This window comes from Vespula vulgaris, chromosome 18, assembly GCF_905475345.1.
Source record: "Vespula vulgaris chromosome 18, iyVesVulg1.1, whole genome shotgun sequence".
Taxonomy (NCBI): domain Eukaryota; kingdom Metazoa; phylum Arthropoda; class Insecta; order Hymenoptera; family Vespidae; genus Vespula; species Vespula vulgaris.
This window is the reverse complement of record NC_066603.1, coordinates 3,318,231-3,337,411: the sequence shown is the minus strand read 5'-3', so window position 1 is coordinate 3,337,411 and position 19,181 is coordinate 3,318,231. Positions and strand designations below refer to the sequence as shown.

Here is a 19,181-nt window from a genome sequence, read left to right as displayed (position 1 = left end):
TTGCTCCCGCTTTTGGTCGGATTCGATCAAGCGTATTATTCGATAGCACCGCGATGCGGTTCTCAGACTATTATTCCGTGCCGTGCACGCGGTTAAGGACGATCAAAATATTCGCCTCAATACAGGACCACACGCTAATTGGAAATGTTTAGACCCGATCAGGCTTTGCTATCATCATACTTCAAACGTTTACCTTCTCTTTCTCTTTTGTCGAATCTATACACTACACAGAGAAATGAATATTTTATTATCGCTAATTTAGATTTAGGAAAACACATATCTACGTGAGATCATTCGTTTCTTTTTCTTCTTCTTTTCGTTCTTTTATCTTTTTCTTCTTTCCTTTTCTCTTTTTTCTTTTTTTTTTCCACGATTATTTTCATCCCTACGTACGTCAACTCTTTGATTTTGGTAATAAAAAATTCAGCTTTTTCGCGTAGAAAGAAAACGAAAAACGAAAAAGGAAAAGCACACGCGATAGCGAAATAGCAAACGAAATATTTTTACGGTTCGTACATTTTTTATTTTACATGACGTCGGAAAGAACAATAACTACTGCGAAGCTTCAGAATTTTTTTTTCTTTTCTATTTTATTCTATTTTATTTTTGTTCCTATTTTCTTTTTTATTTACTTTTTTTATATATACATATATGTTTTTTTTTTCTTTCTTTTTTTTTTTATAAAAATTGACCTACCTGATGTGTGAAGTGTGTTCGTTATACGTATCGATACCGTGGGAATGGAAGGGGATAGGTAGGTTGGGAAACGCGTATACGATCGGAACTATTCATCAAAATGGACAACCCGTTGTGTTGACTGAGCATTGCATCGGTGTTGCACAACGATGTATAGAAACAGAAAGTTTCGTTTTATCAAGTGGGACACGTTTCCGTGCGAGGTAACACGTCGGAATATCGAACAATGGTGTATACCACTTGAAAAATATTTTTTTTTTTGTCATTTTCTTGTTTTTTCTTTTCTTTGCAACTTCTCTCTCTTTTTTTTTCTCTACTCACACGAATTTTCTAATCGTTTTCGAAACTGGTTGGTTACGATTTAACTTGTAGGTAAGATTTTGTTGAAGTATGTAATATAATTTATCGCAAAAGAAGTTTCAACGAATGATCGAATCATATAAAAAATTCATTACGGATTAATATCGCATAGGAGCACTCGCGCGAACCGAATAGACTTGTTATTTATTTTAAAGGGCCAAATTTTTCCAAGAAGAATTCTAACGTGAAAAGGGAAAAGAAAAAGAATAGGAAGGGAATGTTTTTATTGAATTGTATTAAATTTATTATGAAAATTAACGAGCAGAAAATGTCTATAAATAAAATTGTCGAGCACCAAAGAGAGAGAGAGAGAGAGATTCTAATTAAAAAAAAAGTTACATCATTTTAATTATTAAACATAATTAATTTTCAAATATACTTCTCTCACACAATTTTTAACCAAAAAACGAAAAATCAGGTACACACACACACACACAATTTAATCATAATAAATAAAATTTTTAAAATAAAATAAATATACTCGCATACATCGTGTCATCGTTGCAAACAAATTTGTCAAAGAAAAATTTCGAATGAAAGAGAAGATGAAAAAAAAAATAAATAAATAAAAATAACAGAAAGAAAGAAAGAAACGAGAAAACAATTTTTTTAACAGACCTACGTTAAATATTAATTCGGGAAAGCTTCTCTTTGTAAAGTTATACAATCTAAAAAAAAGATTATTAGATATTTATTATAATCTATTTATTTATTCATTGCTTGACGTTTAACGAATCGCGTTATTTCAATATCGTCAAAGCATGACACAACATACGTGCATCAAGTGAAAGCATTAAAGCGAAATATTATTTTGGCGTAGGTACTCGTAGAGGAAGATAATTCGATTCTCACAGGTTGAGTCCTCTCACTAAAGCCCTTGCACAGGAGGAATATTCAACGATATAGGGTGGTAACATAGCACAGTGAACGTTAGAAAAGGGACGAAGCCCTTTCTCCGAATGAATTTACATACACCACAAGCGCGTTCGTGCGTATTTCGAACGTTTACGTGTGTCACTGGTTTATTTTGTAATTCACATATGAGAGAGAAACCTTCGTTTCAAAGATTTTATATATATATATATATATTTCTTTTAAAAAAGAAAAAAAAATATATTCGTATATATACTTTCTTTTTTATTCAATAACGTTATAACATAAACATACGTGTAAAGTATAATTAATTATAATATATTATTCAAATTGTTTATAATATGCTGCTAGCTCATAATCACAAGAGAAATATGATCAATTTTATTCGACAACAAACGAATAAAATTCGACTTTAACGAAATAACTATTTGGTTTACGAGAAAATATATTTATTTATATTTAATTGCTAATCATTAGGTAGGTGTATCGGACGTTATTATTATTCGTTTTTTACATTATTCGTTCTTCTATCGATAAAATTTTCTCGACAATGATATAAATTCAAATAAATTTCATTTAGATAGATTTTGTAACGAGACAAATTTTAATTGCATGATTTCATCGATATTTTTCATTTTGATTCGTGGAAAAGAAGAAAGAAAAGAGAAACGTTCATTTTCAGCAAAGATTTTTAACACGTTCGTTAATTACGAAGAAATTATTACGATATCAAACGATCGAACGGTAGATCCTAAGAAAAAATCCTTTTTTAACGTGATTTCGTTAGAAATATAACATTACATCGTCCAACAAATATTTTGATGTCAAAAAATTAACATCTAAATTTTCTTACATTAAATTGCAATATTTAACAATAGTTTCATAGTTACGCTATAACAATCTTACGTACTAATTCAACAGATCTTTCATCAAAATTTACGATCTATCAATCGTACGATACTCTGTATTAATTAGATCATATCCAATCATCATTTCGAAAAATCATAATTAAAAATAAAAGATACACGATACATACGTTTTATCGTCAAATAATAATCTCTGGGTATCGAGATTTACGTGCTATCTCAAAAACTAATATTGTTCTACGATAAAATCGTAATTATTTTACGAACGAACGCATCATCAAACAATATATTCAATAACAAATTAATTTTTGTTTTTTTTTTTGAGAGAGTGTGTGATGAGACAGAGATTGTTTTATCATTGAAATTTCATATTTTTTAATAGCTTTGATACTTAATATTAAAAATTTATTGCTGTAGGTTAACTTCTGAATAAGAAAAGGAAAGAAGAAAAAGAAAAAAGGAAAAAAGGAAAGAAAAAAAAAAGAAAACGAACGAAATAAAAGGATTCATGGTAGATAGGAACGAAGGATAGATAGCTCGATTGTCTTGTTAAATGTAGTGACCGTCCACGTGCGTACGTGCTTTTGGCAGGACACTCTGCGGAAAACGCAAACACGCGATGCTGCAAGCACATGCGTTGCTTCCGGAGGAACATTAAAGCCCGATCGTGTTTACCGGCCGATCGTATCCACTTTGTGGGACGAATATTAATGCCGTTTACATCGGCGGATGTTCGTGACTCTTTACGAAATACACATGCATATGTAGATATATACCTATCTCTGTATACGTATACTTGTGTGTATGTGTGTGTAACTTGCATAGAATTCGCGTGTAAGCAGTTTAACACGAGTAAGCCGATTCTGATTAATCGTGCCCGTAATAAGAGCCTTGTCGATCCTATATATATATATTTTTAAGTATATGTAAATCGTAACTCGTTCATCGTACTCTACATATATAGGTATATATGTATATATGTATATATACAGGATATAATCGATTATATTCGTAGAGGAGGAGGCTATTAAATTGCTCATCGATCTGCTTTGTCAATATGCTTTATTCGAATGATGTATATATGTAAGTAGATGTGTAATATGTCTGTATATATTATATACATATATATATACATTGTCTAAATAAGTCGTTCGCAAATTAGCAAAAAATATGATTCCATTGAGGAATTGTAAAATCTTTCTTACGATACGAAAACGAATGATATCATTATTTTATACTTTTTTCACAAACATTTTCATATTTCATACGTATTATTCTAGTTATCTTATGGTGTATTATCTATCTATATATATATATATATAGATATATATAATAAATAATCCATTTACATTTCTCTCTTCGAGTATATATAATCGTCTTTACGACAAATGTACAAAATTAAATAGCTTAAACGATTCGTTTATCATTAGATATTGAACTAATTGATCCTTCACGAGATATACATACTTTTAATGATATATCAAAATCGGAATATCATAATTTATCGTTCAACGATCTATTCGAAGCGTACTTGATTGTTTCAACTTTTTATTTCGTTGTCGTTAAATCGATAGAATGAGATAAAATTGAGAAAAGAAAAAGAAAAGAAAAAAGAAAAAAGAAAAAAGAAGGAAAATTTGTAAGCAAATTTCTTTCCAACGAGATAAATGAAATCGATCGTTAAAACGGAACGTCTTATCATTCGATCGATATCTACCTTTATTTAATGACGTATGAAAAATAAGAGGATTTATCTTTACATGGATCCTTCGACTTTTTCTTTTTCTTTATTTTTTCTCTCGTTCTAAAAGAAATGTTTCATCTATCTCTCTTTCTCTCTAAAGATCTAAGAAAAAAATGCAAATTAACAGAGCCCCTTTCGTGCTTCGCTTTTAACGAAGCTTTTCGAACTTATTTCTATTCTTTTTTCTTTCCACTGTCGTCCTCGTCGTTGAGTACTAGCTACGGTCGGTCCTTGTCGACCTACGAGGACCTACGAGTTCTCACAAAATGATGTCGGCGAACTGCTAAATTTTTCGTAGGGACGTGTGTTTGATTTAACGAGGAGAACGCCCATTGAGTTTCCAATTCAATCAACTAACGACGCTAAGAGTACTGACCCGATCGCAGTGCACGTTAACGAGTTTTCCCTGTGAGAAACGAAAAGAGAAACGAAGGATTTTTCAGTTCGACCTTCTCTCAAACTTTCTCCTGGCGACAAAGCTCTCGAAATTTTTGTTCTTTACTTCTTTCCTTTCTTCCTTCCTTCCTTTCATTCATTCTTTCTTTCTTTCTTTCTTTCTTTCCTCTTATTGGCTCTCTTTGTGACAGCTTCTTGGAAAAATGTTTCTAGTTACAATTAAGCTAGTTAAATTTGTTCGAAATTTTTAGATATACACTTTTTCTTTTCTTTTCTTTTTTTTTTTTTTTTAAATATAGCTTAGTTAGAATTGTTAAAGTCATTTGAGAAAATCACGACGTTTTCTTTTTTCATTTTTTCTTTCTTTTTTGTTTTTCTTTTCTTTTTTTTTCATTAGTTACTTTAATATACGTCACGTTGTACATTAAAAAAAAAAGGAGGAGGAAGAAGAGAGAAAAAAGGAAAACGGAAGAGGAAAACAATAAAAGTCGGAAACTTCTCAAATAACTCTCGTATGTATGGTAACGGATGTAGGTAGGAATATATATTGGAAAAGAAATAAATGAAAAGAATTGTATATAAGCGCGTGCAAACAAGCATTGAGAATTTTTCCAAGATGGTCCCTTTTAAATATCTATCGTAGACTATTATATTATATCGAATTATCAAGGCTAATTGAAAAATTCGAGAGCAATTTTGTTTCCCTCTTCCTCTTTTTTTTTCTCTCTTTCGTTTTTCACTTTGAAATATGTTTCACATCAAAGACGAGGTTTATATATTCCATAAAACAAAAAAGAAAAATGCCACGAACTTTTCAAACGAGCAAATGAGTCAATTGAAAAAAATAAATAAAAAGAATAAATAATTCGAAACTATTCATGGTATGGATGCAAACATTGATGAGATAATTGAATTTTTTTTTCGGGATGGTTCTTGTTAAATATCTGCCGTGGACAATTATATAACCAATTACTAAAGTCATTTGAAAAATTCGCAGTGTTTCTCTTCTTTTCCTTTTCATTTTAAAATATGTTTCACGTTAAGAAAGAAATTTATATATTCGATTAAAAAAAAGCCGCAAACTTTTCGCGTATATGTTGAAGTATGTATTAGATATATTAAAGAAAATAAAAAAATAATAAATAAATAGAAAGAATAAAGAAATCGTAACTATCGATGTAGTGTATGTGTGTGTACTAAGATAATTCAAGATGAACATACATCAAAGATTTTTCGTATCGATATTCCATATAGTATTGTACATCACTGATTCCTCGACAAATCTCAATGCGTCATAAAGGCCGAACGAAATTGAACCCTATTGCAACGGAGATCGTCTATCAATAGATATTTTCTACGAGGATGGATGAATATGTCCTATGAAAGGTCGACCATTCGTTGATATACGATATTTCAATATATCGAGTGATGTCCAATAAAGAAATAAATCGATATTACAAAAGTTTACTTGCAATAAAAGAAATCAGAATCGATGAGAAATAAAACAAATTGTTTTTATTTTTACTTTCGGAATGAACGTTTTCAACATCTTTTTTTATTTTTTTGTTTTGTTTTGTTTTGTTTTTATTTTATTTTATTTTCTTCGGAGTTTCTTCGAGACTCTTCGAATTTACTGATTTTTTCTCACGTGATTTATTCTTTTTTTTATAACAATACGTACACACACACTTTTTTTTTTAATATATATATATAATACATGCAAATAATTTTTAATACGAAAATAAAATGTACGCGCTTGTAGAGAAACGAATGAATCGGTCAAACAATAATAATAGTATTACTATAAAAAACCAATATAAAGGAATAATAGACCATACCGAAAAATGTATTTATAGCGAAATATAAATAAAGCATATTGTGTTTGTATTACAATATATATATATATACACTGAATGATATGAACATTTCGATTAGTTTTGATTATAAAAAAAAACGTATTAAACAAATGTACGTACACACACATATATACACACAAATACAAGGAAATCCATTCCCGCGGATTTAAAAAGTTAAAATTTTATATACCTTAAAACATTAAAATATATATATATATATATACACATACACACACACATACTTATATATAACGGGTAATTAACTAAAAACCGATATGCGCAACATTTCGCTAATACTTACGACTATGAAGAAAACAAATACTAGGGAAACACATTTGAAATGTTAAAAAATAAATGAATAAATTAACAAACAAAGAAAAATCTGCATGATTGTTTCTAGAAAGGGGAAGGGAAAAAGAAATATACGATTGGTCGTATACGATTAGTAAAAGAGAAAGACAGAGAGATGGAGAAAGAAAGAGAGGACGATGAAAGGAGACGGGGAGGGGAGAAAATTAAAAAAGTAGGTCATTAAGCGAACCGTGTTTTTCAGTTTTTATCGTTCGTCGTTTCGCTCTGAGAATAAAAGCAGAGAAATAAAGCAGGTTCGCCGTATATCCATCGTTGTAGATTTTCCATAAAAGGAAAGGGAAAAAAAAAGGAAAAAAAGAAAGGGTGAAAGAGAGAGATAGAGATAGAGATAGATAGATAGATAGATAGATAGATAGATAGATAGATAGATAGATAGATAGATAGATAGATAGATAGAGATAGATAGAGATAGATAGATAGAGAGAGAGAGAGAGAGAAAGAGAGAGAGAGAGAGAGAGAAAGAGAGAGAGATAAAAAGAAAAGAAAAAAAATAGCATGTATGGGAAAAGCTACCGGTGGAAAGCAGTCCATTTGATCGTATCGAATTTCTGGCTCGTGAGTGCTCTCATACGCTATCGAGCATTATTGATACGACTTCGGCGTTCGAGCGAAAATAGCTCTCGACGTTATAGACTTTGGGCATGGATAGGAAATTCAATGCGCTACCGCATCCCTACCGCTATCCTGATTTTGGATCACGACGTTCTGTTCTGCTATAGTACCTACCTACGCACTAGGTATCTAGAAACGAACGAACGATTGAGGAAATTTTTAAAATGCAAAATCGAGCTTTGTATATGTGTGTGTGTGTGTGTGTGTGTGTGTGTGTATTTATCTATGTATGTATGTATGTATCAATGAATGAATGTGTGTGTATGTATGTATGTATGTATTTATCTATCTGTGTATGTATGTACGAATGCGTGTATGTGTGTATTTATGTATATGTGTAGATATTTAAATGCTTCACATCAATCATTTTTCTAAATCATATCGACTTGGTAAAATTCTTATCCAAAAATATTACGAGGTTTAATCAGTTTCTCCTTTTCTTTTTCCTTTTTGTTTCTTTTTCTTTTTCTGTCTTAATTACTTATTTATTTATTTTATTTATTTATTTATTTATTTTTTTTTTGATGATCGAGAAAGATGAAAAAGGACGACGGATCTTCCATTTGTTATTTATGATACTTATGTCGATAAACTGTTTAAAAAAAAAAAGTATCAAAAAAAAAAAAAGGATGGATGCGTGTATAGATTTATGCTGTAACTTTTATACTGATAATAATGACATCAATCTTCATTTAAGTTATTGACGCGTCTGGGTCGCGTCTTATCGAGATGTGATTAATTAATCGGCTATTATTTTTCAAAGTGTTACTTCGTAAGTTGAATTTCGAAGAAAATAAGAAGAAGAAGGAGAAGAAGGAAAAAGAAAAGTAACAAAATGTATTATCAAAATATCTCGAGCTTGACGTTTTAATCTTATTATCATTATTCATGATATTTGAATCGAGGGATACTTAAAAAAAAGAATATTAACAAATAACCGATAATAGTAATAAATATACGTAAAGATTTCGAGCATACAAATAATTGAAATTTCTAAATAATTGAAATCTTGCATGGGCGCCATCGTATTCTTCATTTTTTTATTATTATTCTTTTTTTTCTGGAAAATAATGAAACTGACCTCGTTCTATTCTTTTTTTCTTTTTTTTTTTACATTGTAGCAACAACTCGTTGTACGAGAGGTTTGGATGGAACGTTAAAAATAAAAAAAGAAAAGAAAAAAGAAAAGAAAGGAAAAAAAAACAGAAAAAGAGGGAGAAAAAAGGAAAAAGAGAACCAAAAAAAAAAGAGAGAGAGAGAGAGAACAAAAAAAAACTCACGATGCTTGTCTAGTTTATCTTTACGTAAATGAAACAACGTGTCTATTTATCTCTCTCTCTCTCTTTGTTTAGTTATTTCTCGTAAAAACTTGATCGACTAAACGAACGTTAAAAATTCGACCAAGTAAAATCGTACGGCAGAGAACGAAGAAAAATAAGAGAAAAAAAGAAAGAACAAAAAAGGAGAGAAAGAAGAGAAGAAAAAGGAACAAAACAATCGTCGTACCGAACTTAAAAAAAGAATCTTGGAGTGATCTTAAATGGACACATTATACCTGAGACAACTACAGGTATGTAATAATTTTTTGAAAACTGTATGTATTCGTGAGGACGCCAACGTAAACGTAAATATGAACGTGAACGTGAACGTGAACGTGAACGTGAATGAGAATATGAACGAGAACATGAACGTGAACATGAACGTGAACATGAATGTGGACGTGGACGAGGATGAGGATGAGGACGAGGACGAGGACGAGGATCAGGATGAAGAAGAAGGCGAAGGCTAGGCGAGAATCGGATATCGCCACTCGTCGAATAAAAAGCTAGGGGATGCGCGAGGTATACGTGACCACCGTACAGATAACACAGAGAGAGATAGAGATAGATAGAGAGAAAGGGAGAGAAAGAGAGAAAGAGAGAGAGAGAGAGAGAGAGAGAGAATCCTTGCGGAAATCTCAGAGTGTGGAGATACGTAGCCTAGGTACGTTGGTAAACTCAACTTACCTAGCTCGTATCTACTTTCACAGCTGAGAACGAAAACCAGGACGAGGCGTTAATCTTAATGATGCGTTCTCTCTCTACGAAGGTCTGTACATAAGGTAAAACGTAAGCTCTAAGTTTGAGCTTTCTCTCTTTCTCTGTCTTTCTTCTGTCTTTCTCTTTTTCTCTCTCTCTCTTTCTCTTTTTCTTTCTCTGTCTCTTTCTCTTTCTTTTTCTTTTTCTCTTTCTGTCTTTCTCTTTTATCTATTTACAAGATAAAGGTCAAAGATCTACTCTAAAATGGATTTACGAGAGTTCAAAGTTAAACTATATATTCTCTGAAACGTTTCACGCATTTACATGGAGTAAATTTAATGTTTAGGTATTCGTTATATGCTTTAATAAGAACCACCGTTGATTATGATTTATTGACTCGGGATTAATTGATCTATGTGTATGTGTGTGTTTTAGTAGGTGTATAAGGTTCTTCTTCGATATGATTAAAGGATACTGAAAGTGATTATTTTTGATTCACGTTGATTTTGTTGCTTTGTTTATTTATTTATCTTGTTTCGTTTGCTTTGTTCCGTTTTCTTTTTCGTTTCCTTTTTCTGTATTCTTTCTTTCTTTCTTTTTTTCTTTTTTTTTCATGGTAATTATTTATAAAACGATAGAGAATATATCGGTAGAATTCAAAGAGAACATATTTTGGTCGATAAAGAATAGAAAGTGGAATTATAAAATTGATTGAATAAGAAAAGAGAAGATACTCGAAATATAAACAATATCCTTCAAATGTTTCTCGTGGATAAAGAATCTTTCGAATTCTGAATCTAATAATATGAAACTACATAGAAAAGAGAAAGGAAAACAAAATGCGAAAATAAAGTACAGAAGGAGGGAGGGAAATAACTTGTAATGAGGTAAAAATTTAATCGCAACGAAAGAGAGGTCAACAAGTCAACCTTTTATCCCATTTTACCCATTACATTATACTGTAATGCGTCACTTTCTTGAAAACTACTTTCTGCAAAAGAAAAGGAAACAAGAAAATACATACATACATATATATATATTTTTTATAATATATATATTTTATATATATATATATATATATATATATCAAATATTTATAAACGAGAAAAGAAGAAAGATATCAAAAGAAAAAGAAATTAAGGAGGAAGAAGGAAAAAGGAAGAATACATAAAAAAGTAAAGAAAATGAGATATTTAAAAAAAAAAGAGAAATGAAACAAAAAATAAATCCAAAACAAATTGTTACGTTCCACTTTGCGTCACCCATTCTTTTCTAATGTCATAAATATTATTATGACTGTAATTAATATTGTAAATTATTATAACTATTACATTATTAACTATAATATTCTACTGTTATAAATTATTATGATTGATACAATTATAATTATTATTATCATTATGAACATAGTATTATTAACATTATGATAATAATGTTATTATCATTTTTATCCTCATCATCATTATTATTTAATTTTTATTTAGTATTATTTATTACTATTATTCATTCATTATTGATTTATTATTATAACTAATATAATCATTCTAAGATTGTTAAACTCAGATATCCCAACTATACGATAACTTTTTCTCCTACAGGACTCCAGGTTCCTATAGGACTTTTTTCTTACACCACTTAAGTATCCTATAAACATTTTTTAAAAACCGTAAAAAGATACATTTCAACTATCTTAAATCTGAAAAACATTCTCTTCAATGATTACCTACAAACACAATAAATTAGATACCTCGACATATTAATTCCCGAATTATCTCTTGTAATTCGAAAACGAACTCATATTGCTTCCTGATTATCCCTGAATATAAATCCCGATATATAACACGGATAGAAAATTTCTCTTTTCTTTTTTCCTTCCATATAATCATACACCCATAAACCCACGTGAATTTCATATTTGATATAATTTACAAAATATTACTAAATCCGTTTCTCTTCTTGATTTTTATCTTCTCCTTTCTTTTCTTTTACTTTCTTTCATTCTTTTCTCCTTTCTCATGCTTTCGTTTTTCCTTTTCCTTCGTTGGAAGAAAAGAAATTCAACGTAGCGTTATGTCTTTTGAGAAATCGAGAAAATCCGTAACTCGTGCGATGACGCATCCTTGAATCTCGATATCCATTCATGCACGTTTCAAAGCTTCTATCTATCTTTCTCTTTCCACTTCTCTCTTTCTCTCTCTCTCTCTCTCTCTCTCTCTGTGTGTGTGTGTATCTATATCTCGTTCGTTCGTTCGTTCGTTGCTTCGTTCTCGCTTACTCTAACCATCGTTTCTCCCCTTGGACTATGTGAACTTGCAAGCTCGGAAAACTCGCACGGGACCACCGCCCTTTGATCGCCGCACCAACGTTTTTTAATCGCGTTAAGCGTTCCGCCGTCGCCTTCGAACGAACCACCGACTTTATCCTTTATTTCTCTCTCTCTCTCTCTCTCTGTCTCTCTCTGTCTCTGTATTGCTCTTTCTCTCTTTCTTGTACATACACGGAAGTGAGCAAGGCACGAAAGAGCCTCGGTTGTTTAATTAAAAGCAGATCGAAATGACGTCCAGAGCTTTCATCGAAGAAAAAGAGAGAGAGAGAGAGAGAGAGAGAGAGAGAGAAGCCGTGTAACTCGCAACGTTCAGTGTTGCAGACTTTCAATTAATTTAACGTCGCCTCGTTGTTCGGTACAACCACGACGACGACGACGACGACGACGACGACGACGACGACGACGACGAGGACGACGACTATTACAAGAAGAACAGTGTTTCGATAACGAGTAAGCTTTTCGATATAATCTAAAACAATAATAGAGAAGAGAGAGAGAAAAAGAGAGAGAGGGAAAGTAAAGAAAATTTATATTTTATACGAAATATAAGTAACGAGGAATAATAAACAATAAGGAGTGATAATGTGAAAATAAGTATATTAAATTTAATATATTTCTAGGTCTATGTATTGATTAAATATATTTATATAAGTATTGTAATTTATATGTGTGTGTGTATTTCTTTTTCATACATTTGAGTAAAAATATAGTAGATAGGTAATGTGTGACAAAAGCTGATTCGTAATTTACAGGAAAAAAGTATAATGTTTCAGTGACGAGTAATGTTTTATATGTACGAGCAAAAGACATGTAATGAAGAGTAATGTGAAAGCGAGTATATAAGATTAAGTTATGTTTACATTAAGTATAATAATTTATATATATGTATATATGTATGTATGTATGTATATGTATATGTATATTCTTTTTTTTATACGAGTAAAAAAGCATTGTAGTAGATAGGTAAGAAGAATAAAAAAGAAATCGATCATACTGATATGACTAAATTATGAATTAAAATATATGAATTCCGTATTCATTTATTTGAATAAATAATTATTTGGTTAATAAATAAAATTGACGGAACAAGGTATCTTTATTATCATTATACGAAAACGTATATTAGATTCTAATGCAATAACAGCTGATTCGTAATTTACAAGAGAGAAGAACAATGTTTCGATGATGAGTTAATTTTAATAATAACAATGTGTATGTGAGAAAGAGAGAGAGAGAGAGAGAGAGAGAGAGAGAAAGGAAGTAAATAAAATTTATATTTTACACGAGTGAAAGATAGTTAATGAAGAATAATAAAGCGAAGCAAAGAATTAATAATGTGAAAACGAGTATATAAAATGAAATATATTAATATTGAATATAATAATTATTATCGTATTTTTAACGCGAGTAGAAAAGTAGTAGACAAGTAAAATGAAAACAAAAAAAAAGAAAATGACAAAGAGAAATTAAATATGGATGTGAAAAGGAGAGTATATAGGATTAAACGAATTTATAATGAAATAATAAATTGAAATATATTGGTCGATTGCTTGTTAGTAAGATTGCTAGTAAATTGATAGAGTATTATTATTCAACATGTTAAAAATTGACGGAGCAAGATGTCTACGTTATGAATGATGGAAACGTATTTCAAATTCTAATGCTAATGTGACAACAACCGATTCGTAACTCGCAGCTGTTAGATTAGAAAGCTCAGCCGGATCATCAACTCTCGTCCGAGTTTGTAATCTTCATATACGTGGTAACTGACTTGAGTCACCGAGAGAGGAAGAGAGAGACATTTATAATGCTTCTGCTTGTAGAATATCAATGAAGCAGTATTATAATAATATGTCGGAGAACATTCGTCAAAGAAGAAACCATCTTTGAATTGTTATATGTCAGTTCTATTTTTTTCTTATATATATATATAAATTAGTGAAAAATTTTTGCAGTTTATCGATTATTTTTAATCATATTAATCTAATGTGACATTTAGAGAGAAAGAGAGAAAGAGAGAGAGAGAGAGAGAGAGAGAGAGAGAGAGAGAGAGAGAGAGAGAGAGATAATGAATATTAAAATATTTGAAAAATATTTATAATCAAGATTTCTTTTTTGTTCTTTTTTTCTTTTGAGGTAGATATTGATTCTGCTAACTTTCTACAACGTCATGTAACTTTGAAGTCACATAAAATATATATAAATTTTGTAGAACGTTATTTCGTTTTTTCACAACATTAATTATAAAATTAATTATTAATATTTTGATAGATAGATTGGTATAGCATGTTGTTTATATTCAAGGATAACGATATGAGTTATGTTATAATGAATATACTGATAATAGTATAATATAACTAATACAGTGTAACTTTTATAGTAAAACTTGCACTTTTATAAATTATTTCTAAAGAATCGATCATTTATACATATACTAGTATAATTTATATTATTAAAAAACTTATAGAAAGACTACTGTAATATAACTTATCGTTTTAATATAAAATCATCGTTTTTTCCGATTTAGAGAAATAAATATTAGATTACGTTATAATTTTTACATACATATATCTAAATAATTAAATAAAGATTTTATTGCTTTAGATATACATTAGATTATATAATGGATTTACTTCATTTAGATATACGGAAATAAATATTACATCACATTGTCATTTCATACATTTAATTATATTTAAAACAAATTAAACAAAAATTTTGTATCTTGGATAAATTAGATAATTGATTTAATTAAAATTTCACGAGCACATTAGAAATTATTATTTTTCTATAACACTAATTTTTTTTTTTTATATATCAATATTATCTTCTACTCCTGTTATTTTACTTTGTGTATTATATTGTTATTTTAAATGATGTTTTTGTTCTCTCTCTCTCTCTCTCTCTTTCTCTCTTCTTTCTTTTCTATTTCCTTAGAGAAATGAATTCCAACAGGAAGAAACGTCGCATATCAACGTTTGAAAGACAGTAACGAGTTCGACGTACGACACCGTTCGCGATCGTGTCGCATACGAACTCGCCTAATTATGACAGCTACCGATACGCGTTCGTCACGATAACGTGAAAGACATCTTTGCCTTGTTTCTCGTCGTAGATATTCGTTATTAAACGAGAAACTCTCGCGTGAAAAGAATCGTATGTCCCGTTACTCTTTTGATATTGTCGATTGACGATGATGAATTATTCGTCTTCTATTTCTTCCTTTCAAGAAGGAAAAACAAAACGGAAAACAAAAATAAAAAAAAAAAAAGGAAAGAAACTCTCCGTTATACTCTCTTCGAAAAAAAAAAAAGAAATAAAGGATTCGATTAATGATACAAAAAATGATTTCACAATTTTCATAGTATTAATCACACGGAAAATTTCTAATCGTTTTCCCACAAAACTTATTGTAACTCGCGTTAAGTTTTAACGATCCCCATTCGGCACGTCCATTTTAATGGCGTCACATTATTCTTAACTTCACTTTTCTTCGTCTAAAATACTAGAGCAATGAGAAGAGTAAGGGGAGGAGAGGGAGGATAAGTAAAGAGAGATATTTTCTATCCACTTGCTAATTTTCCCACGAGAAATCGTATTATAATATTTCATTGGTGTCATTAAAAGAGATATTAAGAGGTACAAGAGATAGAAGCCATTTTTATTGACTGGAAATATAAAATTTCTTCGAGAGATTATTTCTTATATAAGTACGTATGTCGGTCCCTTTTCGTACGAATCGTTCGACGTTTTTACAAAATAATTTTTGACGAAAAGAAAAATAATTTATATATATATATATTTTTAATGGTGTTATTACGGTGTCACGCGTGTAGCAACAGTCGTAAAAATTTGGGAATAATTATGTTAACGATCGGTACGTTTCTATTTTTTTCTTTTTTTTTTTTTTTATAAGTCACGCGTCAACGGCGTCGAATTGCGAATCGATCAAATACGTCGCACGTATAATATGTTGTAATCGCGATATTAATTACACACGTATGTATGTTATAAGAAATTTACGAACCGTCGAAAAAAAAATCACTAGACACTTTCCAAACGAAACTAACAAGCGACGTATAAAATCCATACTCTTTTCTATCCACTTGGTAATTTTCCCCATGAGAAGTCCTATTACGGTGTTTTATTGACGTCATTGCGAAACATCAGAGATTCCCTATCCCGTCATATCCCTTAGTAGATAACCATCGTAATTTAAATGAAAAAAAAGAAAAAAGAGAGAAAAAATGAAAAATAAAAAATCTTCCGAAAGGATCTTTAAAAACGATGTCACGATCGTATCGTTCTATCACTTTCTATCATAAATCACATAACGTTGAAAAATGTTGTATCACGTTACACACCTTTCTTATCGATTAATTTTATTAACGTAACTAATGAACCTTTGTTAATCATCGACGATATCACTCGACACTTTTAAATCGAAGATATAAACGAGGAACAAATTATTATCAAGGAATTATCGTCAACGTAATGGAAACTATAGAAACTTCGAAAACAATCTTCGAAATATTCGTTTCTAACGAATTATAATTAATTATTTTGATCGACGAATTTTCCTTTCCTTTTGTTTTAAATCATCCACGACATCACTCGACACTTTCGAATCGATGATACGAACGAAATGGTAGCACATAATCCTCACAGAAGTTCTTCGTCAACGTAAGAAACGATATCACATTTTTCAAATCTTCTTTCAGTATATATATGCACGATACATGACAATCGAATGACAATCTGTCGAAAAGAAGTAAAGGAAAAAAAAAGAAAATAAATAAATAAATAAATAAAAAGAAAGAAAGTCCTTCGAATGTCTTCTCACTCACCTTTGTTGGAGATACCAAGTGTACCAGCGAACTGGACAACGAAGACACCGATAATACCGATGATAACGGCTGTCATGTTGATCCGAAGAAAAGTCACAAATGCGTAATGGTTACGTTTCCTTGATTGAGCACCAATAGCACGAGAACAAGCAGTAGTAGTAGTGGTAGTAGTAGTAGCAGCAGCAACAGCAGCAGCACTGGTAGCGATATTACTTTTAACAGTAGTAGCAATAGTGGTAGTAACAGTAGTAGTAGTAATAGTATCACAATTGAGTTCAGACTGGTAGCACTGGTCCGACGATAGCTTGGAATGATTTATCTCATCATTCACATCACAACCACCACCATCAGGATGAAAGACAGTTGGCACTCTCGTCACTGGCATAACTCCACGTTCCTTCGATTATATCGAGATCAGAATGGGAAAAAATAAAAAGAAAAAAAAAACAGGTGTTGTTGAAACGATTAATAATAATAATAAAAATAATAATAGTGCGAAGAAGAAGAAGGAGAGAAAAAGAAGGAGGAGGAAGAGTAGGAAGAAGAAGAAAAAGAAGAGGAAGAAGTACAACGATATAATCCTCCGAAGAAAACTATCCGTAGGATCCAAAGCACACGCTGTCACCCAGTCAACTACAAAGATTGCACGCGCCGCGCCGATGTTTTCATGCGCGTCGAGGAGTCGCAAGCGGAGTAGAGTGAAGAGAGTGGGGTTGGTCGTCTAGGTTGCTAAAGGTAGGAAGGGTTTTGCGCGTTTTCGCGGCTGGGCGGCTCCCTTATCCCGCGAGATCCATTCGATCTAAGAGTCCAATAAAAGAGCGATATCGATATATCCGATATATCTTTTTTATTTATAATAAACATATATATATATATACATACATACATATATATATATATGTATGAATATAAATAATCCTCAAAACGTATTTAATATAATATCACTGAAGATCATGTTTTAATGAGTGATCGAAAAGAAGGTATTTACGATGAAATAGTGTGGAAGAGTGAGATAACTGAGTGGGTGGGTAAGTGGGTGGTTGGGTTAGTGTAGTGTAGTGGTGGTGGGGAAGCAGTAGGAAATACGATCGGTGTGTAAAAATTCGATGGAGAAATGGGGGATGGTAGGGCAACACTAGGGCAAATTATAAGCTCTTGCCGCGTCGAGACACCCGGCGCTACTGAGTGAACCGAAGGAGCCACGAAACTCAGCAGTCGCTCTCTGGTATACGTGCGGACACCAGGAGGAAGCTGGCTGGCTGGCTGGCTGGCTGGCTGGCTGGATGGCTGGCTGGCTGGCTGGCTAGATGGTTGGAGAGTAGTGGTGGTAGTGATGGTGGTGGTGGTGGTGGTGACGGTGGTGGTGGTGGCGATGGTGGTGGTGGTGGTGGTGGTGGTGGTGGTGGTGGTGGCGGCGGCGCTGTTCGTAGAGGGTGGAAAGCGTCGCTAGAAAGGGCGGACCACCCCTTTCGACGAGGACGACGACGACGACGACTACGACGACGACTACGACGACGACGACGACGACGACGACGACGAGTCTTCGTTGCACCGTCAGAGCAAACTCGAAGGTGTGCACTTCAACGAAAGTGTCACTCGTCTTTCCGAACTCGAAACGATCTCCGACTGTTATTGGATTCGCGGGATTAAACTATTTTCTCCTTTTTTCTTTTTTACTCTTCTTTCTCTTTCTCCTTTCGACTTTTCTTTTCTCCTTTTTATTTTTGTATCTTTCTATTATTTTAATTTTTTTTCTCGTCGATTTTCCCCCACCCTTCGATGTTCCTCCCGCTTCCTTCGTTTCCTTGGCTTCATTTTTATAAGCTCCGTGAAAGAATTTCAAAGTCGAGGGTGTTCTTTATTTGTTGCTTTTTGCTTTCTTCTTTTCTTTTCTTTCTCTTTATTCTTCTTCTTCTTCTTCTTTCTTTTATGTTTTCTTTTTATTTTTATAATTTTTTTTTGTTTTTTATTATTACACAGGAAACTTGTGCCTCGTATAGTGATTGGAAAATAAAAAAGAAAGTTTGTTTAAAATTTCCTTGTAGATTTATCCTTAAACGTTATCTAAACATATATAAATTGTGATTGTTCGAACGAACAGGAAGGGAAAGAGTGAAAATGAAAGATAGATTGTGTGTGTCTATATATATATATATATATATATATATATATATATATATATATATATACAGCCGATTCAGAATTTTGATTCTTA

General features: G+C 31.6%; 1 protein-coding gene across 4 annotated transcripts in view; it reads right to left on the bottom strand.

Moving 5' to 3' along the window:
• Window positions 1-18,233, bottom strand: part of LOC127070345 (uncharacterized) — a 258,704-nt gene extending 240,471 nt beyond the window's left edge. Inside the window, exons 1-3 of one of the 4 annotated variants that reach the window (XM_051008187.1) lie at window positions 17,849-18,233; window positions 17,536-17,765; window positions 16,967-17,363 (exon numbers count right to left, since the gene is read on the bottom strand). In XM_051008187.1, coding sequence (XP_050864144.1) covers window positions 16,967-17,351 — 385 coding nt within the window. In that variant the 5' untranslated portion in view covers window positions 17,352-17,363; window positions 17,536-17,765; window positions 17,849-18,233. Of the gene's footprint in view, window positions 1-16,966; window positions 17,766-17,848 lie in introns of all 4 variants that reach the window. The other 3 variants (XM_051008184.1, XM_051008186.1, XM_051008185.1) reach the window with 3 other exon arrangements.
• Window positions 18,234-19,181: the final 948 nt, after the last annotated feature.